This window comes from Carassius auratus, chromosome 7 (genome assembly GCF_003368295.1).
Source record: "Carassius auratus strain Wakin chromosome 7, ASM336829v1, whole genome shotgun sequence".
Taxonomy (NCBI): Eukaryota; Metazoa; Chordata; class Actinopteri; order Cypriniformes; family Cyprinidae; genus Carassius; species Carassius auratus.
In genome coordinates, this window is record NC_039249.1 from 17589205 (window position 1) to 17612287 (window position 23083).

At 35.8% G+C, this 23083-nt stretch overlaps 1 protein-coding gene across 4 annotated transcripts in view; it reads left to right on the forward strand.

The window, feature by feature from the left end:
- Window positions 1–17769, forward strand: part of esyt2b (extended synaptotagmin-like protein 2b) — a 31062-nt gene extending 13293 nt beyond the window's left edge. Inside the window, exons 8-24 of one of the 4 annotated variants that reach the window (XM_026267768.1) lie at window positions 7949–8069; window positions 8189–8365; window positions 9116–9198; window positions 9291–9339; window positions 9859–9948; window positions 10289–10369; window positions 10982–11083; window positions 11715–11771; window positions 12683–12757; window positions 12836–12922; window positions 13257–13406; window positions 13495–13859; window positions 14745–14843; window positions 15172–15303; window positions 16445–16550; window positions 16632–16681; window positions 16761–17769. In XM_026267768.1, coding sequence (XP_026123553.1) covers window positions 7949–8069; window positions 8189–8365; window positions 9116–9198; window positions 9291–9339; window positions 9859–9948; window positions 10289–10369; window positions 10982–11083; window positions 11715–11771; window positions 12683–12757; window positions 12836–12922; window positions 13257–13406; window positions 13495–13859; window positions 14745–14843; window positions 15172–15303; window positions 16445–16550; window positions 16632–16681; window positions 16761–16806 — 1870 coding nt within the window. In that variant the 3' untranslated portion in view covers window positions 16807–17769. The remainder of the gene's footprint in view (window positions 1–7948; window positions 8070–8188; window positions 8366–9115; window positions 9199–9290; window positions 9340–9858; window positions 9949–10288; window positions 10370–10981; window positions 11084–11714; window positions 11772–12682; window positions 12758–12835; window positions 12923–13256; window positions 13407–13494; window positions 13860–14744; window positions 14844–15171; window positions 15304–16444; window positions 16551–16631; window positions 16682–16760) is intronic. The other 3 variants (XM_026267769.1, XM_026267770.1, XM_026267771.1) reach the window with 3 other exon arrangements.
- The last annotated feature ends 5314 nt before the right edge of the window (window positions 17770–23083 follow it).

Genomic DNA, 23083 nt, shown 5'->3' on the forward strand with positions numbered 1-23083 from the left:
TCTTAATATATATTTTTTTATAATAATAAAAATTACATCCAGTACCAAATTTGCTAGTGGCTATGAGAGAGTGTATGGAAAAGCATGCATCACAAACAGTGTAATTTAATTTTGTTCATTAAACCTGTTTTTTTTTTTGCTTTCAATATGATATGTGTGTGTATATGTTTACTGTATCACCCTGCAATACATCCACAATTAAATTAGAATAATTACATTTATGCATTATGCATGAATGTTCAAGGAACACACTTTTTCATTGTGTTCCCATGGAATTATTTAGACGCATTAACTAAAACAATGTTAAACAACAGCCACTTAGTGCCCTCTGTAATGGCAGATTAGAAATATCTTTAATGTGTTGATGTAACATACTGTCTGTAGCAAAAAGTTAGAGCAGATTCATGAGTGTTGCACTTCTAGTTGTGCTGATCATGCACACAGACACACACACACGCGCACACGCGCACTCACACACACACACACACACACACACACACACACACAGGCAGATGACTGATTACACCCCTCTAGCTGTTTCTTAACACAGGCTACTGTGAACAGGGGTTGCCCATAGGAATATACAGTATAAGTTAGTATAGTGAAGAGCTTCTTCACTAAGAGAGTTTAAATACGTATGTAAGCCTATTTACAATTTTGTATGCATTATGTTATGTGTATCCTGTTTCTGAAAGAAAAATGAAATAATTACACTAGCTGATGCTGTTTGGGAGCTTGGTGTTTGGATAATCCTTATTGCAAGCACAGCAAACAAACAAAAGTACCATTAGGCTGTGGTTATTAGCACTGCAGCATTGAGAGTGCTTGTCTTAGGCTATTAAAGTTTATTGGTGCTGCTTTGGATCTTCACTGCACCAGAGCTGCTCTCATGTCCACCATGCTCCTTGCATCATACAGCAAATGTAAGACTGTACACTGGTCTTAGATCTGTCCCTCCAGGCAACCATAATACCTTATACAAACAGTAATGCAGTTTATTTTTGTGTTGTATATCTGTGGTGTCTCACTGCTGGACCGGTGAGTTATTTTTGTAACCTCATAGAATGCTATGCTTGCATTATGAAGATGTTTGGTCAACTGCATCTGCTCAGCAAGCAAATCAATAAGAGAGTTACGATCATCATTCTTGCTTTCATATTTTTTATGGTGTTTATAATTTCTGTTCGGCATATTGTTACCCACTGAATGTTGTTGTTTTTTTTTTATTAAAGAGGAAGTAATTCACAATGACGTTTCCTTTGATCACAGAATCTGGGAGATTGAATGTCAAGTGTTACTGACATGAGAGATGAGAAAGCATTTTGAAAAAGAAAAAAAAAACATATTGGAGGCAAATGTAAAAGAAAGAATGAGTGTAATTGAAAGCATGAATGGAAAAAAAATTTAGAGACAGATTGTGAAAAGCAATTCGAGGTTATAAAAATAAATAAATCGGTCTAAAGAGTTTGAGTTTTTTAAGAAAATGTCCACTTGGAGGTTGGTGAATATTAAGTCTTTTATCTTCATGAAATCAATACATTTGCCTTGCGCATTCCCCCATCCAAAGCTCTAAAGGTTGGTAAGATTATCTAATGGCCATAGGGGTTAAACAACACCTTTAGAAATGCTTTTATGTACTAAAGTAGTTCCTCAAGCTTAACATTATGTTGAATGTTGATATAATATTAAGCCATGAACAAGCATTGTGCTTTTTGTCATGGATTCATAGTTTGCAACTCGTATCTGCATCAGTCCGGTACAGCATTCTTTGTTCTGTTGTTGAGTGTCATGTTACATTATCGTGAGGATGAGCTGGGTTCCAGAGAAGCAATTAACTGTATTTACCTTGTAGCTTATTTTTGTGTGTTGTATTATAAGTATGCCAACATTGCACAGAAAGGTGAATGTTTCTTTTACCTTGTAGAAGTGTCTTTGGTTTATAAGTATACATTTCCACCGATTTAAACTTGCCTGCTGCAGTGTAAAATCATTTAAAATGCAAAGAAAACAAATGTTTTGGAAATGAAAGTACAGTAATTTGCTATAAATTAGACATTATACTACAACAATTGTGTGAAACTTTTAGTATTTTGTCATTGCATAAAAGACAACAATTAAGTGTATTGCTATTTTGGCACCCATGATGAATTTATTCATCTCGAATAATAAACAAAAAAACACTTGGCACTTGCTTAATAGTGGTGTTGTTGTTATACGTGTCTTTGTTCAGTTGTTCTCCGATTTCTTTGTGTTTTTGATGAATGGAAATGAAAGTTAGTAGGCGTTGACAACAGGCATGCTCAAAATGAGTAATTGCTCTTGTGCTTATCTTGAACTTCAAAAGAGCAAAGCACAATACTATACAATGTGCTGAAATCTATAATAAACATTTATACAGTACAAAAGTTATTTATTGTCTAAATTTGACTGTAAACACATTAATTTGTATATGGTTATTCATCTGTGTATTTACTTCTAAATAAATGCAAATGAATGTGGTGTGTGCTGTTTGTATGAAGCATAATACTTAAATCTTACTTGTGTATATGACAGTAAAGTTCTCCTACGTACAAACATGCATGTACAAACCCGATTCCAAAAAAGTTGGGACACTGTACAGGTTGTGAATAAAAACAGAAAACAATGATGTGGAAGTTTCAAATTTCTATATTTTATTCAAAATACAACATAGATGACATATCAAATGTTTAAACTGAGAACATGTATAATTTTAAAGGAAAAATAAGTTGATTTTAAATTTCATGGCATCAACACATCTTAAAAAAGTTGGGACAAGGCCATGTTTACTACTGTGGGGCATCTCCTCTTCTTTTTATAACAGTCTGCAAACGTCTGGGGACTGAGGAGACAGTTTGCTCAAGTTTAAGAATAGGAATGTTGTCCCAATCTTGTCTAATGCAGGCTTCTAGTTGCTCAACTGTCTTAGGTCTTTGTTGCATCTTCCTCTTTATGATGTGCCAAATGTTTTCTATGGGTGAAAGATCAAGACTGCAGGCTGGCCATTTCAGTACCCGAATCCTTCTTCTACACCTTGTTGGAAAAAGCAAGGTCTTCCCTTTGCTAAATGCCCTTTAAATGGGTGCACTGGTGGCAGGAATACAGAATACACGTGTGGCAAGCTGATAGAGTGCAGGGAACTGTGCTGCTGCCAAAAGCCAAAGCATGGGACTGAGTCCTGCTCGGCGATCAGGTCAAGATATGCAGTCAACTGAGCATGGACAGATGGCTTGTTGTTAGTCGAGGAGGTAGTCTTCCGATAGTGATAGAACATTTTCAGCTTCTTCTGAGGGGCCTCAGGAGGAGATGCTGGAGCATCACCTACCCCTGGCCCTGTTGCAGCGGCTGATGATGGTAACTGTGGTTTCTCACCTTCTGCTTTCATATACGCTGAAACAAAAGGAGGCAGGAGAGGTATGGGTAACCCTTCAGAATACGGTTCATTAGTTAACATTAGTTAATGTATCAACTAATATGAACTAACAATGAACAATCCATCCGTTTCTGTATTTGTTCATCTTTGTTAACGTTAATAAAAATACAAATGTTCATTGTTGTTTGTACATTAACTAATATTAACAAGATTTTAATAAAGCATTAGTAAAGTATGAAATTAACAAAGATTAAAAAATGCTGTATAAGTGCAGTTCCTTATTAGTTCATGCATGCTGTCTAATGTAGTTAACTAATGAACCGTATTGTAAAGTGTTACCAATATATTTTATAAATATGTTATTAAATAGGCTTACATATTAAATGTGGACATAAAACTCATAAAGGTTTTTAACTCACTTGTCTGCATAAATAAGTAAAAAACATTTCTCACCTTTTATTTAACTCTTTAGTTGCCCTTTAATGCTATTGTCCAGCTGCACATCATGTTCTAGCCACTGGAAACCAAATGCTGGTTCCAACATGCTACAAAGTAGGCAATGGTGAAAGGAAATTTGGTGGGACCTCTTCCTTCATCTGACTCACATCCTGGCATCATCACGGCACTGAAGATCTCTGTGAACCTTACTTTCATGGAGTTCTCCAGAGCTCTCACCAGCGGCCCACAGTATCTGACTCCTTCTCTTATTTCCTGCAGATGACTGCAGAGTGAGGACACAGGGCACAACAACACTGACGATGACAGTTTTCTCTCCCTGAGTCAGGTTGGTTGCCTCTAAGAAGGGATCGAGAATTTCGATCAGTTCTTCAAGCTGAGCATATTCTCGCTATGAAAGGATTAGACTTTTGTGCCCCTCTGAGTCCAACACATATGCTAGCATTTGTATGTCAAAATTCGCATATGCCTTCACTTGCTTCAAAGTAGAATTCCATCGCGTAGCATTTGCCGTTGGAATCGTTGCATCACCAAAGTTTGCTTCAAAGCAGTCTTAAAAATGAAGTGCCACTGTGGAGGAGGTTGGCTGCACGGGACAGCTTGGATAGGGTGCCTGACAGCCCACTGGCTTCTTTCAAACCATCTTTTATGACCAACTGCAGTGAATGTGTGGAGCACAATAGTCTCTGCATCTTACAGTTTTCATCCAAAGTAGCATTGACTGCCTCTTGATTTTCTGGTGTCAGATCTTGCCAGATTTCATCCTCCGGCTCTGGCTCTGCAGCCTCATCTTCCTCTGGCAGAAATCTGGCCTGGAATACTTTCCTCAAATTGGACGCATTATCAGTGATGACAAAGTTGATCTTATTCTTAATCAGATACTCTTCAGCACAGCATTCAAACCTCATTGCAATCTTTTCTCCGGTGTGTTTGCCATGGACTCTTTCGCAGGTAAGAAGATATGACTGAAGGCTGAGTACATGGTTTACCTCAGTCACTGTGTGTGCTGTCACTCCAAGGAATGACAGCATCTTGCGATCACTCCAAATATCTGTAGTAACAGCAACACTCGATGCTTCAGCCAGCTGGCACTTTATCCATTCCTTTTGAAATTTTACCATTCCTGGAATGGTCACAGACGAGATAGTGGATCTTGCTATAGGCCTATACTAAGGGTCCAGGACATGAAGGAAGTGTCTGAAGTCCTCATTGTCAACCATGGAGAGAGGCAAGCAACAGATAATGATAAGATCTTTCACAAGGGCATCACTTATAGCCTTTTGACGTGGATGTTTGGTGTCATAGATCCCTTGTGGTCCAGCATGGAAAAATGATTTAATAGCACTCTGACCTGAACCAGCCGGTGTCAAATGTGATGCAGCGGAGGCACAGTATTGTTGGTACCTAGTGAGAGAAATTGTATACAATTAAGCCAAATCATTTTTCAGGCACTCTTTCTTGCAGCAAGAAATGTGTATGATATCACTAAAATTGTCTTTGACCTTAGTTTAAATCATTGTTAACTAGCTGTGGCACGATTATATTTATTTAATTGTTTAAATATTTTTTTATAAGTAACATTAAAGGATTCGTTCACCTCAAAATGAAAATTTCCTAATAATTTACTCACCTTGATGTAATCTAAGATATCCATGTCTTTCTTTCTTCAGTGGAAAAGATTTTAAGTTTTTTGAGGAAACAATAGCAACCAACTGATTTGGTAGGCATTGAAGTCCATTATATGAAGAAAACATCCTGCAATGTTTTCCTTAAAAAACATAATTTATTTTTTACTGAAGAAAAAAAGCCATGGAAATCCTGGATGGCATTGGGAGGAGTAAATGATTAGGAAATTTTTGAGTGAACTAATCCTTTGTATTACAGAAATACACTCAGCGGAAAAAAGAAATGTGCATTTTACAGGACACTGTATTTTTAAAGATACTTAAAACGTAAAAATCAATACGATATGCAGAGAGAGAGTTTGTGTGTGTGTGTGTGTGTGTGTGTGTGTGAGATAGAGAGAGTGTGTTTGTGTGTGAGTGGCCGAGTGATATAGCGTGAGTGCGTTTGTATGTGTTCAAGTGAATGTGTGTGTTTGATGGCACGCGACTGGTCAGAAAGCAACGTGCAACGTTAGTCTGACATGTTTCTTGTCCACGACACCACAAGATTTTAGAAGTCAAAATTGCGTCATCCGTCTGACACAGTGACCATTGCAACAGACAAAAAAAATTTGTAATCTGACACAGTGACTATCGCAACAGACAAAAAAAAAAATCATGTAATCTGATCTGACACCGTGACTGGTAAATTATCAACAGACAAAAAAAATTGTGTAATCTGAACCAGACATTAGACATCGTCGACGTCTGATGCCAAATTGTCAAACATCGCCCAACCCTAGCTTCTTCTGTTTATTATCATATATGCATTAGTCAAAAATAGTTTTTTTTTTTTTTTAAAGCTAACGTTAGCCAATGGAGAGCATTTTACTTACTTTTCTGGGTGCATCAGTGACAGGTGTCTGTTAAAGTTTGAATTTTTCCCAGTCTTTTCCTCAATTGTGCGATTATACACACAACATTTAGCACTGCTCTTTTCAGCATTAGATGCAAAATGAGTGTACGGGAAGTTCACGATCCGGGCACATCTTTCTGCATTTTCCAAATGTGAACATTTAGCCCGCGTATCATGCATGAGCAAAAAGTGAGTGACGCCAGTGAGTGTGTTGTCAAGCAAAGACAGCGAGCGGTAGCAGTGTCTGTGAGGGAAAACAATAGATCCCGGCCGGTCTTGGGCACAAAACAGGAAAAGTGTAACACCTTTTATAATTTTTTTAGAACATATTTAGTCAAAAACAACGTGATGAATGCTCAAGTCCGATTTTATATATCCTCGAGTCTGAGTCCAAGTACAAGTCATCATTCTGCGAGTCCAAGTCAAGTCACAAGTCCAGAGAATGAAGTCCGAGTCCAGGACTCGAGTACTCCATCACTGATTGGGGGAATTGGTGATCCTCTGCACATCTTGACTTCTGAGAGACACTGCCACTCTGAGAGGCTCTTTTTAAACCCAATCATGTTGCCAATTGACCTAATAAGTTGCAAATTGGTCCTCCAGCTGTTCCTTATATGTACATTTAACTTTTCCGGCCTCTTATTGCTACCTGTCTCAACTTTTTTGGAATGTGTAGCTCTCAGGAAATCCAAAATGAGCCAATATTTGGCATGACATTTCAAAATGTCTAACTTTCAACATTTGATATGTTATCTATATTCTATTGTAAATAAAATATAAGTTTTTGAGATTTGTAAATTATTCAACAAAGACAGTCAACTGCCCAGAGACAAGAGTATTGGGTCAAATGAGAGAGGGGGGAGCTGAGGAATGTCAGCACAAACCTCAAAATGGCACTATGGCTTCTGTGTGTTTCCTCTCCATTGCCTCTCTCCCTGCTTGTGCTTGTATTTTAACAAGGTTGTGGTGCATTTGTGCCAGGACAGACAGGCTGCGGGCCAATTAGATGCATGTATTGTCACACCACATGCTGCGGTAGGAGTCTGCTGAAATGTAGAAAATTTATTCATGCTAATGTTACAAAAACATACTTAAATAAACATTGTCAGATGATCTTTGTTTTTGTCACTTTGTTGGTTTAGTTAGCAAGATGGCATTTGAATGTGGTGGTTGTGGTTAGCAAATTAGCAATATATCCGGGATGTACAGGATTGTTTTTTCTCTTTCTCTCTCTCTTTTTTAAATAAATTAATCTATGGAGATTAGTTAGACTTTGTTTTAAGGCAACTTCTAAGACAACACTAGCTAGTAGTAGTAGCACAAACTCCTTTAGACACCATTAAACAGGATTGGTTGGTTGGCACAGAAATATTCCCTGTGGAACATTTTGAATAAATCTGAAGTTTTCCAAACTATTTGTGTCTTTTTGTTTTTTTTATTACATTTATTTTACCACTTCTTTTTCCCACAAAATAATGTATTCTGAGAAAAGTTTAACTTCTGTCCATTGCATTGATGATGATGATTGATATCTAGAAGTACAACATTTCATGTAACTCATAATTTATTTTTTCTTGGCAGTGGCTTTTCAGAGCACATGATCCAGGATATTATCAGCACTTACATGGTGTTGCCTAACAGGATCACTGTACCACTGATAGGTGAGGTTGAACTGGCACAGCTTCGTTTCCCTATGCCAAAGGTGAATACACACTCACTCACACTCACTCACGCATCTCATCAAACCCTACAAATGTTTATTCATACAAATATTCATTAACCTCTCATTGTCTTTGCTGCATTCTTTCTCACACGCATTAGGGAGTTCTAAGGATTCATTTTCTTGAAGCTCAGAATCTGGAAGTTAAAGACACATATCTGGGCGGGCTGATCAAAGGGAAGTCTGACCCCTATGGCATGCTGCTGGTCAGCAATCAGCTCTTTAGAAGCAAGACCATCAAAGAATGTCTGCACCCCAAATGGAATGAGGTGTATGAGGTGAATACACACACACATACACATGCTTATTTAAAGGGTTAGTTCAGCCAAAAATGAAAATTAAGTTATAATTTACTCACCCTGAAGTCATCCTCAGTGTATATGACTTTCTTTCTAATTCATTTGGAGTTATTTTAAAAATTGTCTTTTAAACAATATCAATATTCTAAACTTAATAATCACTTTTTTCTAGCTTGCACTCTTTATTGTAAAACAGAAGCAGTTCCGGGGCAGATGACGTGTGAGGTTAATGTTTCACATGTGCCGGTGAGTCTTGATAACAGGAGCAAAGGACACAATATTTCTTACTTTAGCAAAGGAAAACCAATCTCCTCTTGGCTTATATCGAAATCCTCTGAAATTCTTCTTTGCAAATCCTTGTTTTGTACTTCTAATTAGTGACGGTTGTTTTGATCTCTTCGCTGCATTTGCGCGTGCATCACTTCTGAGCTGCACACGCGCAATGCTGACCTCATACGTCATTCCCCCGGTGAGACACTTCTTTTAAAAGGATGCGCTTTTAATTAAACTTCTCATGGGCCGATGGAGTGCAACACCCACTAAGTTGCATCAAACGGCTTGAAAGGTCAAAGACAATTTTTTAAATAACTACAACTGAATTCGTCTGAAAGAAGAAAGTCAAATACACCTAGGATGACTTCAGGGTGAGTAATTTATGGCTTAATATTCACTTTTGGCTGAACTAATTATTTAATGCGCTCATAAGACTGAAATGTGTTTCATCATCAGGCACTAGTATATGAACATTCAGGACAACATCTGGAAATTGAGCTCTTTGATGAAGACCCAGATAAAGATGACTTCTTGGGCAGGTGCCACATTTATTTATATAGCTGAAACTTACAATGTTGTCTGTTATAGAACTTTACAAAGATGTATAATGTTTCTTTTATTGTTGTTCCAGTCTAATGATTGACTTGAGTGAGCTTCATAAAGAACAGAAGGTTGATGAGGTAATGCAGTCACACTATTGTTCTTGCTGGGTTAGGGTTAGGGTTTGGTACCAGTTCTCTTCCAGCACCCTCTCATTAATGATCTGACTTTGAATTTACAAATTTTTTTGGCTGTATTTTAAGTAGATTTAAGTATTTTCAAACTCTTGTTTTCTTTCCAATCATTCTCAACACTGCCCTCATTTTTTACTCTCGGATTAATTCATTATTAAGCCATTCATCATTTTGTTTTTACTTCAAAACAGGAATATGATCATCTTTTTTCCACAATATGGAAGAGTACATTCTTGTTAAACTTAATTTTATCTCATTAATGTACTGACTTTGAGCTTCCGTAAATGTAGACATTTTCCTGTATTGATAGTGGCATTGCTTTTTTTTTTTTTCAAAGAAACACCAGTTGTATAATTTCTTTTGAACTTGTAGATCTTCATCATTGGTTTGGTTTGGAATGAATTGAATGTCATTTATGCCCATATCTGCCATTCCACTGCACTGGATTTTTTTTTTTTTTTTCAGTGGTTTGACTTGGAAGAAGTTACTACAGGCAAACTACATCTGAGATTAGAGTGGCTGTCATTGTACCCGAGTGCTGAGAAACTAGATCAAGTATGAGCACACACACACACACACACTGGTATCCATATCATAATGGGGACGTTTCATGATTTTTATAGTTTTAATGGTTTTTATACTTTATATCCACTTACCCTAAACCTACCTCAACTTTCTGCATTGTCAGATTTTCAAAAAAAATGAATTCTGTATGATTTATAAGCTTGTTTACTCATGGGGACCAAACAAATATCAAAATGAACTGGTATTATTATCCTTATGCCAGGTATACACATACACAATCACTGATTCATACTGACATGGTTAAACATACACTAGCTAAATATATCATTTAATTTTTGTCGTCATCATTTGCTCTTTTTTATCTTATTAGGTATTAAGGAGCATAAGGGCTAATGAAAATCTTTCCTCAGCTCTGCTAGTTGTTTACCTGGACTCTGCCAGTAATTTGCCGGTAAGAACAAGAGTGATGAATCTACATAGCTTCTGTCTGTGGATCTGGCATAGGAAGATATTTTCTGATGTCCTGCAACAGCTACATGTTAAAACATATTAGTTTGCTTTCAGTTTCATTATTTTAGGTTCTACTTTTATGAAATGCTTGAAAGTTTTTATTTATGTTCTATAATAGTCTACTTTGATATGAATACAAATGTGAACAAGCTGCAGTTTTACACACCCAAATGATTTACATGCGCCGATGTTGTTCCCCAGGCTGGATCTTGCAAGGTGCAATTATCGTCTTGCTTCCCCCCTAAAGATATTAGTAACCCAGATATGAAACATCTGTCATCATTTACTCACCCTCATGTTGTTCCAAAACTTGCTTTCTTCAGGACACAAAATAAGATATTTTGTAGTTCAACTATTTTTGTGCATACAATGAAAATCAGTGTAGTCCAAAATAATATTAGAATTTGTGGCCTAAAAATCATTTTAAGGAATGTTTGTTATTTAATAGACACCTTTTAATTATGCGGCCATATGATGATGTATTATTAGACGACTGATGTACAGTGCCGACTTTATTAATGCTTTACATTGTGCCTTCCTCCTCTACTGTAAGAGTGTCTTTGAGGGCAGCTTTGGCTGTGGAAACCTAAAGGAGAGGAGGGCCTCTGGTCTAGTCTTTTGTGAGAACCCCGACTCTCTCTATAGAACGTTATTTGTGAGTTTGCCAGTAATCTGCATCCTGGTTCTCCTGACCTAGCCTGTGGTTGTTTATCTAACATTGTGTGTAGACATTGCTTCCATTCAACCTGTTCTTTAGTAACAAACGAACAACCCAGAATACGTTGATCTGATGCATGCAAACTTCCACTTTTGCCTGTTGGGCATGTGTAGCTTGTGATTGTCATCCAATAAACTATGACAATCACATTTCTTAAATCTTTGTCCTATTCTAATTGCTCAGTAACTGAGTATGTATGTATATTTTTATTACATGTATATTTTTATTACATGTCAGGAGCCAAGGTTTAAATGTATAGCTTTCATTCCTCCATTTATTTTTACTGTCATATTAAGTCATCTAAATGCAGCTTGGTCATTCTTATACATATGATTGAAGTTGCCTGATCTAGACTTGGTAAGTAGTCTAAAGAGAAAGGACAAAACTTTTTTTTTTGAGCTCCTTTTGTCCCTGCCAATATTGTTACACTAATTGGATATGCATATGTATTTGTAATATTTAGTAGAAATCTGTAGGGCTGGACCAATCGAACTATCATTCTTGCATGTCCTCTTGCTTTATGTTAACCGTCCTGTTCTCAATTTCTCTCAATACTTCCTGTGGAAAGACAAATCCTCTTGACTTTAACCCTGATGGCCCCAAACCCCCTTATAAAGGCCTGAAGGTACATTGAGACTGCATGCCGTTGATACAGTGACATGCATAACAAGCATTGCATTGCATCTGTAACCCTAAGCATGATTTCACATCTTTGTGATTTTTTTTTTTTTTTTAATTGATTCTCTTATGTATTCTTCCCTCATGCCCCACTGCATGTGTTTAAAGATTTAGCAGATGTTATAGAAATACAAATATACTTATATATGTAGGTGACTTTGTTTCTTCAGTAGAACACAAACCAAGATTTTTAGCTCAAACAGTTGCAGTCTATCAGTCTTCTAATGTAAGTGGATGGGAATCACGGCTAAAAATAAAAAAAAGAACATATACCATACACAACAAAACCAAATTAAACCCTCCGGCTCGTGACAATACATTGATGTCTAAACAATCGGTCTGTGCAAGAAACTGATCAGTATTTATATTGTTTTTTTTTTTTTTACCTCTGATTCACACAACTGTAGAATTCTTCTGAGCATGTTCTCAAGCAGCAGGCACCTGAGGCGTCTTCTTCTTGCTTTACTGTGGATCCCAGACTTATAAGTGAATTACCGCCAACTATCTCTCAAATGGACCAATGACACTCTATCTACAATCTCAATTAGGAGTGACAGTGGTCCACTTGAGAGACAGGTGGTGGTAATGCACTTATAAGTCGATTTGTGTGGGGTTTTTTTTGTATGTTTTAGCTGTGATTCTCATCCACTTACATTATAAGACTGATAGACTGCAACGGTTTCAGTTTAAAATCTTGGTTTGTGTTCTACTTAAGAAAAAAAGTCACCTACATCTTGGATGCCCTGAGGGTAAACAGATAAACATCACATTTTCATTTTTGGGTGAACAATCGCTTTAATGAGACTGTCATATCATACTGTATAATTGAATGTTTTCTTTCTATTTTTTGTTCAACAGTATGGGAAAAAAATGAGCATAGATCCAAATCCTTTTGTCAAACTGACTGTAGGACAAAAGATGTACACAAGCAAGGTAACATTGATTAATCTGCTTTAACATGTTCAAAACTAGAAATTCACATATACCAAGTCCTGTTTTGCTGATTTTCAGGTGAGGTATAAAACTAGTGAGCCGCTGTGGGAGGAGGCTTTTCACTTCCTTATCAACAACCCCCGCACTCAGGAACTGGAAATTGAGGTATTCTAGAAGGAAACACCCCAAAAGCATGAATATTAAAACTACTAAGAGAATGTCTACTGTAGTTCACACTAAGGCTTCAAAAGTTTAAGATTTAAAAAAAAAAAAAAATACTTTGATTCTACGTGGACACATTGACTTGATAAAAAGCTATAGTAAAGATGATTATTACTCTTTAAAAAAAAAATATATATATATATCGTTCAGAGTTGGTTAGAATGATTTACTGTTCATTTTGAGAACTCCTCAAAAGATTTTAGACAGTGTGTTCCTGATGGGGTTTGTGTTTGTAAAAAGTCAAGTGTCATGCATGGATGTTGTTTGTGTGTCTCAGGTGAGGGATAGTAAGCACAAGTGCTCTCTGGGTAGTGTTGGAGTTGCAGTTGCTTCTCTCCTGAAGGAGGCCGACATGACGCTGAATCAGCAGTTCCCCCTGCAGAACTCGGGCCCCAACAGCACCCTCAAACTCAAAATGGCTCTCAGGGTTGGTGTGTCTGTATCCTATCAAAATTTTCCCATCAGCACTTGTGTCAGTGTGCTTTATCCATTTAAATATGTTTTTGTGTAAACAGGTCCTCTGTTTAGAGAAGGAGGTCACATCCAGCCATCCGTCTTCTATCCGGGTCAGACACAGTAGTCAATATAACTCTTGCTTGACCCCTCAATCTCAAACAGTCACTAGCACCAGCAACTCCACAGTCATCCAGCCGTCACAAAACCCATCTTGTACCCTCGCACCGGACACCCCTCAAGGGAAAAGAGGATTGGATGGCTCCACAGTGCAGTTAGCAGAAACAGGCCGCAGCGTCTCCAGTCTGGAGATAAGCAGCTCGCACAAGCATCAGTCTCACAGAGACTCTACACCTAGTCTGGCCTCTGACATTTCGCTGCCCTCTGCCACACTGGAATTGCAGCAGAGGTTACAGAAGCTACAAAAGTGAGTCTGTGTTTGTGACACACTGATACCTACAGTATATACAGAAGTCGTTTCCTGTCAGTGTAATTAAATTTTGTTAGAAGCCACACTGGTGCCTACTTTCTGCTTTGTTTGAGAAACACTAAAATCCAAAATACAGCCAGAATTGAGACACAAGTAGTACCCAGGGCAGTGTGAACCATTTATCTGCACTGCCCAGTGAACAACACGGCATGCCTGACTGGATTGCACTGAGCAGATTGGTCTCTGCTGAGCCACTCAGACCAATTTGAGCAAAGAAACAGTGGGAAGCGTGACATGACCCATTTGTATTTGTCACTGATTCCCTGTTACAAACCACTTATGACATCCAAGTTTTTCAGATAGTTTAAACCATATTAAACAATATAAACCACACTGAGGAAATCTGGAGAAAACAGACATAAAGTAGGATGATTTTCAATCCAAACGAAGATTTCCACAAGTTTTTTGCAGCAATATTGCATATTCATGCTCAATATTACAGAATACCATTCAAAAGTTTGGGGCCGGTGATTATTATTTACTTATTTATTTTTAAATAAATAAATTATTTTGATCAGCAAGGATACATTGGTCAACCATGACAGTACAGACATCTGTAATGTTACAAAATATTTATCTTTCAAATACAGTTAGTACTGTTCTTCATGTAACAACAAAGGCTGGAATAATGGCTGCTGAAAATGCAGCTTTGTCATTACAGGAATAAATGACATTTTACAATATATTAAAATAGAACACCGTTATTTTAAATAGTAATCATATTTAACACTATTATAGTTTTTACTGTATGATTTTATCAAATAAATGCAGCCTTAAAGTAAATATTGCAGGTATTGTAAATATAAACTGTTTCTGTTACAGCGGCTCTGGGCTGAGACAGTATCTCCTCGGTGAAGTCCAGCTCACTATCCGACACAGCTCACAAAGGAATAAACTTATTGTTGTGGTTCATGCCTGCAGGTGAGACTGCCACATACACATTAACCTTCATCTTTCTGTTTTGTGGTACCATTTCCAATCATTTTGTTTGCTAATTTATTACATTTTTGCTATTTTTTACATTTACATTGAACACATTCAGTATAATAGTATTTATTAGGATTTATTTATTTTTTTGGGTGAATGATCAGTGATTTACTCTATTGAACAGCAACAGTGTGTGCAAACAATGATGGACATGTGTTTGCATTTGTATGTTTGAATTTTTATAAATGTGATTTCAACAAGTCCTCTTGAAAATACTTCTCTTGCGTTTGTGTGAATATTTTTCCTTGTTTCCTAATCACAGGAACCTCATAGCACTGAGTAAAGATGGTTCAGACCCATACGTCCGTCTGTACCTGTTACCAGACAAGAGCCGGAGTGGCCGCAGAAAGACCAGTACACTCAAGAAGACGCTCAATCCCATCTACGACCAGTCGTAAGAGACACACTAAGCACGCATTTCAAATGATCTTCTTTATAAGAATTGGTTCAAAAGACCTTTTATAATTGGTCAAAAAGAAAAAGTTTTCTAAAGTGTACATCTTGTTTTTACAAGATAGCTTTGTTTTCTGTTTTCTGACACTTAATTGCAATTAAATGAAAATGAGTTTAAATTCATATTAAATGCATTTAACTGAACTGAATGTTTTTGACTGACTTTAATAACTTGAGGACATCCTTCTATGTAAATTTATAATTACTTTTTATAGTATTGATGCAATTTCTATTGAAACTTATGAAATGTAAGTAATGTATTTATATACAATTGCAATTACGTATTTGTAATAATGAAGTAGCAGTTCATTAAATTGAAACTATATTTACTTATTACACACTGCAGCTAAAATAAAAAGTCAAGTGCTCTACATGTGCTTTAGTATGTTAGTCAATATAATACATAAATTAAATGTATTTATTTAAAACACAACAATAGATTATTTAAAAATTATTTAAAAATGTCAATCATTATTTTGCCAGTACAGCTTTTTTTTTTATGAGGTTTTTAAGTTTTGAAGTACATTGCACATTTAGTACAATTAAGCACACTTCTTTTTCACAATCCATCTTACGCAAACTCATCTTCCATTTAATGTACAATATTGTGTAAGGTGATTATAAGGGCAGTTGAGGAGGGATTCACTCTGTTCATGAACCATCGGAGGATATATACAGTCAAATGTTAGTGTTTGTTTTTTATTTTTTAGAACTTTTGCTAATTGTCTTGGCACTAATACACATTTTACTGATAGTATTCATGTCAAACCTAATGTGGTTACAGACATAGTGATGTCTTTAACTCATTTAAATTGCATTCAAATGAGAAGAGGACCCACCAGATCCAATTCGTGTCTGCTGTTTATCTTGCTGTATGCATTTGCATGACATATTAAATCCACAGCGGAGCTTCTTACTGAACAGAGCTAGCTAACTGTTTTACCCTCCAAACCAAGTCTTTATAATATACTGTATGATGCAACTGCTGATATTTCTGAGAAGTTTTCTTTCTGATAATTGCATTACTGAAGGTCGCATAGTAAACTGGTATCTTGACTATCTTGTTGTGTTGCTTTTGTCAGCTTCGAGTTCAATGTGTCTATAGTGGAACTGCACAGGAGAACTTTGGATGTCGCTGTCAAGAATGGCGGAGGACTGTTGTCCAAACACAAAGTACTACTGGGCAAGGTAAAAAAATAATAAAAAAATCTTTCTCATTCAGTTGATCACTGGATTTTTATGGAGGCTTACAGCTGTCTTTGTCTACAGGCACTTGTGGACTTGGCAAGTGAAGACATTTCTAAAGGATGGACTCGATGGTATGATTCTGATTTATTCGTACAGTCACTCTTGTAAATGTACTTTTTCTTGCTTACAGAAACTTCCTTTATTTCTCAGGTATCATCTAACTGAGGATGGCTCAAAGAAGATCATTCAGATGTAGTTGTCCATGCTAGAAAGCAGGAAAAATTGGAACAGCAGATAACTGGGACATGCCACGAAATGCACAGGATAAAGCAGAGGCTTTAGTAGCAGAAGAGCAGCACTGGAGTAACTAAACCAGGCTACTTCTACTGGGATTTACACTGGCCTACAAAGTGTCTCGCTCTCATTCTCACCAAAACTAAAATTACTACCTTAAGCAGTAATGGTCCGCTTACTCTCTCTTTCTCAGAGGATACAATCTGATTGTCTTTTTTTTTTCTGCTTGTTTGTTTTATCCTTATATTCATCTTATTGGTGTTTGGAATGCGTAACTTCACTTTTTATCAGATAAAAATGGTTGCCCATGAAGTAAAGAAACAACAGTAGACAAAAAGATCATTAGATTAATTATTAAATGTGCCTTTATTTATTGTATTTAAGTTATTTTGATAATATTATTAACCTTTTTGATTTATTTTTAATATTATGTTTTATAAGCAATCAAAATCACATTAGAATTTTTTTTATGTTGCTGGTAAATCAGACATGTTATTGTAGCATTGTTGTTTGTTTGAGGCTGTATAAAAGATATGTGTGTATGTACTGTATGTATGAACATTTTCTTTCCTTTAGATTTTATGCTGTTTTTTCTACCACATACATTTATGGAAAATCCAAGCTATGTTCAGCTCTTCATAAATGACCCATTGATCATTTGTTTTAAAAGTATTTTACTGTATCCTGTTGAACACAAAAGGAACAGCCTGTAAAGAAATGTTTGATATGCATTTTGTCTGCAAGAGTTTTATGTGAAAAAGTTAAATGTGTTTTTAGTATGTGACATTTGTAAGACGATAATAGCTTGGTTATAAAGTGTTTTGGATTGTTTAAAGACTGTGAAATGGCTGTTGATATGATTTCCAGCCTTATTCTTCTCTATGCATTATGCATGATATCATTAAAATATGAAGATCAACACGAACCATAAAGAACTTGTAACTTGAATCCATTTTAGAGTTCAAGGGCCTGAATGCATTGTATTACCTTATTTGTTTAAACAGTTATTTTAATTTTGTTTCTATTCGTACTTTTGTTTTTGAGGTCAGGTCATTCCTGAGATTCAGTGCCTTTTTTGACATCATAAAAATGAAACACTATATTATATACTACTTATTCTTGTGTAATTATGATTACATAAGAGTAATCATAAAAGTAAAAAAAAAATTTTTGGTGTATACATATATTGTATATACAACCTTATATATGTTACCTTATATTTATATAAACCTTATATATGTACCTTATATTTATATAAATTAAAGCAATTATAAGCTAAATTAAAGCTGCAAGCAGCGATGAACCGTTCCTCGCACCCGGGCTCACCAGCAGCAAAAAAGGTGAACGGTGAGAAATATGCATTTAAAGTCATAAATATAAGTGGAATATATCAAAGTATATTCTATATACAGTATGTGCCGATCTTCCTGTTGCCAGCAGGTGGCGCTATCATTATAATGGAATATTGGCCTTTAGATGTGTTAAGGCCTGGACTCTTATCAAACATGTGAAGTTTGGGGAAGATCGAACATTTTATACCTGAGTTACAACAACTTCTCTTGCTGTGGCCAGACATCAAGTTTTGTCATGGCGCCATGGACACGCCCTTTAACAAAAACTCAAGATTTCCACAATTTAACATTGCACAGGCCTTTAGATTAGACTGACCACAAAAATTACATTAAAGGTCCCGTTCTTAGTGTGTAATGTTGTTGTTAGAGTATAAATAATATCTATAAAATTCTAAAGCTCAAAGTTCAATGCCAAGCGAGATATTTTATTTAACAGAATTCGACTACATCAAATGACATGTTTGGATTACATCCCTCTAGTTCCTGCAGTAATGGCATCACTAAAACAGTTTTTTGACTAACCTCTGCCCCTATGAATTCACAAAAAGGGGGCGTGGCCTTGTTGCGTTCCGACGGAGAAGAGGAAGAGTTGTGTTTGTGTTTGTCGCCATGTCTTCAAATGCTGTTATTTTCATCTCAGAGTCCAATCACCTTTGTTTGGCCTTCCCAGGGATGCTGTACTTAGAGATCACTGGTTACAATTTATGTTTAACTCGGTTCCCGAAAATTATAATCCACATTTATGGAAAAATTTTTTTTCCATAAATGAAAACTATTTAACATTAACTTTATTTTACAATGTATTCAAATCTTTATAGTAAAAAAATAATAATATCAATCTGCAAATCAAATCAATACAATTGATAATATGTAACTGATTACATTTGATTACTTTTTGATTACTTTTCTAAATTTCTATAATTGTCAAATTTTAATTAATTTAAAACATTTAAAGCAGACAGGGTTAAAGTTACAGTGGTACTCAACACTGATTACTGTCAGACTTTCAGAATTCTTCTTCACTTGAATTAAGATTATAATAGTTTAATTGTAATGTACAACCACCTCAAAATAGGGCTTTAGCAGCTCTTTTTACTTTGCAATCTTTTTGAGGTTTAATACTGATCTAAAATCATAAGATATAGTTTAATATCTATGATACTGTTTTTGAAATCAAATCTTTGCATAGCTATGACAGGAAACACTGGCATCTAATAATGACTTTGAAAAAGGGCAGTTCTTAAAAATAAATAAATAATCATATATATAAACCAAAATAAGAAATAAAACAGTTATGGAATAAGAATGTGTCATATTCTGTGTCTTCAACTCCTGAAACATTGGTGTCTCATATTCAAAATATAAATGTGTGAAAATATTCAGAAATAACTCCCTTTGTACCTAATCATTAACATTTTCATAAGTAACTGTCAGTAACTGTAACCGATTACAGTCACATTTATTTTGCAATTAAATTACGTTATTTAGTTACATAGTTACTGCCCGACACTGGTCAGGTCTGAAGATAAAGGATAAAGGACTGGATTTTTCAAGCGTTTTAATGGAAATGGCAGATGAGGGATGACAGTGACTAGCTAAATTAATCCCCTGGTTTAGCGCCATCTACTGTTTTGGAAGAGAACGTTACTCAGCTGCATTTGTGAGAAAATCTGCCTGGGCGCATGTGAGAAAATCAAACCAGGAGATCTCATAAAAAGCTAACTGTCTCACAATCGTAACAGAGAGGTATGCATTTGTATGCACTAGATTTGGTATTTGTTCAAAGGTTACATGTAATTTGTTGGATGGTTTGTATTTTTGTGAAATGTCATTTAGTCTCATTTATTTATATTTGTAAAACACAATATTACTCAACTGCGTTTTCGCTCAAATTTACCTTTTATATATGAACATTGTTTTCTGTTTGTTTGCGAGTCGAGTTTTTCATTTGCAAAGCAGATTGAGTTTGTTTGCGAATCGAGTTTTCCTTTACAAAGCAGATCGAGTTTGTTTGCAAAATGCTGGATTTGTTTGTTTACTTATGGCACAAAATTCACTCCATATCTCTAACCTGTTCCCTTGAATAGCACCAGAGGGTCCATGGTATTTCCCTGGGTGCAAGCCCTAGGGCGGTGTAGTCACCTCTACACCGTTTCTGTTGCGTGATGCCACGTTACATGGTTACATTTATAACCTGAGACGTTTTATAATAATATGAAAATATGGGAAATTCATCAGTGAAGCCAATGTTTAGGCAACTTGCTAACTTGATATGATCAACTTTCAAATTCAAGTGAAGAAAACAACTTATTTTATCAATTAATAATTGTGGATGGTATATTTAGTGAACCGAGAACATCTTTAGCAGTTTGTTTCTTTGTCCTTGATCTCATATTATCATTGCAGGAAGTACTTTGGGAAGTGCAAATAGAAACAAATTCTGTCCTCTTTTTTAATGGAGATGTGTCCTCAACAGAGGGAGAAACCGTACTCTGTGGTGAAAAAAAAAACTGGGCAATCTTGCATGGGATAACCTTCATTTGGTCAGTGATGAGTAACTCCTCTCTAAAAATGAAGACTTCTCTGTGGTCTGTTCTGCTCAAGTCTAGAATCAAAGTCTTTTGGCAGGCAAGCTTCTTATGATTTGTGTATTTTTATTGTATATAGGTTAAATTTTTTACAACCAAAACCCTAATATAAAAACAGAAATAAAAAATGAAAGCATATAATATGCAAGCTTAGTTGTTCAGATGCATTAAAAGGCAAGGCCGCCAGCACTGGAGAAGCTGTTCCACAGAACCAACACCTGCTTTCTTCACTGCACTTCAGTCCTTTATAGACAGCAGGTGCATTCCAGTGTCTTGTGAGGTCATGATGTCTGGAAATTCCCCAAATTCCCTTTTTCTTATAAAAAGCCTTCCATTTTCACATATTTCTCCACCGGGGACTTTCTTCTTTGATGCCTTGATCATCTTCTGTGCTGTGTCCTCATCACAGCATTCTATGGTAACATCCTTTTTTCTTTAAAGCTCTTACTAATACATGTTTCATTCCTACTGTAGCTATACTCTTGTCATATATGACATAAACATTTTTAATAAATGCTTAAAACAGTAAACTGTGTGGTTTCTTTCTTAATGAACCACTTTCTTAATAAAAACAATTACAACAACGTGTGGATTGTTTCTTAAAAAACTACTTTCTTAATAAATAAAATAACAAAAACGTGTGGGGTGTTTCTTAATAAACAATTTTTCATGTATTTTTTTTATTAAAAACATTTACAGAAACGTGTGGTGTATTTCTTAATAAACCACTTTCTTAATAAAAACAATTACAATAAAGTGTGGAGTGTTGAAGGACAAAATAGCATCCATTCATACAAACAAACAGGGAAGGGGGGAGCAACAATTATTGACATATCAATAATTTACATCTGATAGAAAAAAAAAATTATATGATAAATATATAGTCCAAAATGTCGGAAGAGAAACAGTGCATGCATCAATGGTACTAGGTTTAGCCTTGTTAATTGTGGTGTTGTACATTCACAGGTTACTATCTTAAGGAAGCTATATGAATTCAAAATTAAAAAAGTGAACCAGTTTTGTATAATTGTCTTCTTTGCGGCTGTAAAACCAAACAACATTCTCTTCTTTAATGAGCTTATACAGGAGTTAGATTCACCATTTAGAAGACATAAACCTGGATTAGATGTGTAATCCATTTGAAGTAAAAAGGAAAAAACCGAATTAATATGACTCCATAGGCTAACAAAATTGGACATTCCCAAAACGTGTGGAGAAAAGAATCTGATGATACAGCGTTACAGATATTGCAGTTATAGGTCAATTGCTGTTTCATTTTAAACCTCTTGTAAGGAGCATTGTATGCTATATGGATGGCTTTGAAATGGATAAGATGATGAAAATAAGATTGATTAGACCACACCCTCTCCCGGTTGACCGATAAGTTAAAATCTGTTTATTCACATTTCCACATATTTTTAATAGAAAGAGGATTGGCAGTGTGATCATTAAGTTTACTATATATTAGAGAAACAGATGGCCAGCCAGAGGGTGGTGCGATCCAATCCCACATAAGGTGAGAGGAAATGGGGGATGCCCAGGGAACTCCATGCCTTGAGAGCAGAGCATAGCTGAAAAAAGACAACATATGATGATGCTGGTAAACAAAATTAGTTCTTAATTATTGAAGTGAGAAGGGTCCTTGGTTATCATATAAGTCACTGCATGTGTTTTATGCCCAATGTAGACCAGAAGGGCCTGACAACTGGCCGATTTCCGCATAAAAAATGTAAGTTGTACCATAAGGGTGTATTGTAAGAAAATTTGAAAGGTCCTCCAATCAGGTGTTTCACCCTTTTCCAGATCCTAATAGAATTGGCCACAACCGGGCCAGCAAACACACCAGACCTGAACCCCAGAGAAAATCTATGGGGTATTGTCAAGAGGAAAATGAGAAATAAGACACCAAACAATGCAGATGAGCTGAATACCACTGTCAAAGAAATGGGCTTCCATTCCACTTTAGCAGTGCCACCAACTGGTCATCTCCATGCCATGCTGAATTGAGGCAGTAATTCAAGCAAAAGGAGCCCCTACCAAGTACATGTACAGTAAATGAACATACTTTTCAGAAGGCCAACAATTCACTAAAAAAATTTTTTTATTTTTTTATTTGATGTTATTTTTTACTTATGTGTATGTATATATATATATATATATATATATATATATATATATATATATATATATATATATATATATATATATATATAGGGGTGCTCTACAAACTTTTTTTTTCTAGTTTACGTTGCATTGTTGGAATATTTCTGTTTCAAAGCATGAAGGAGAGCCAAAAGGA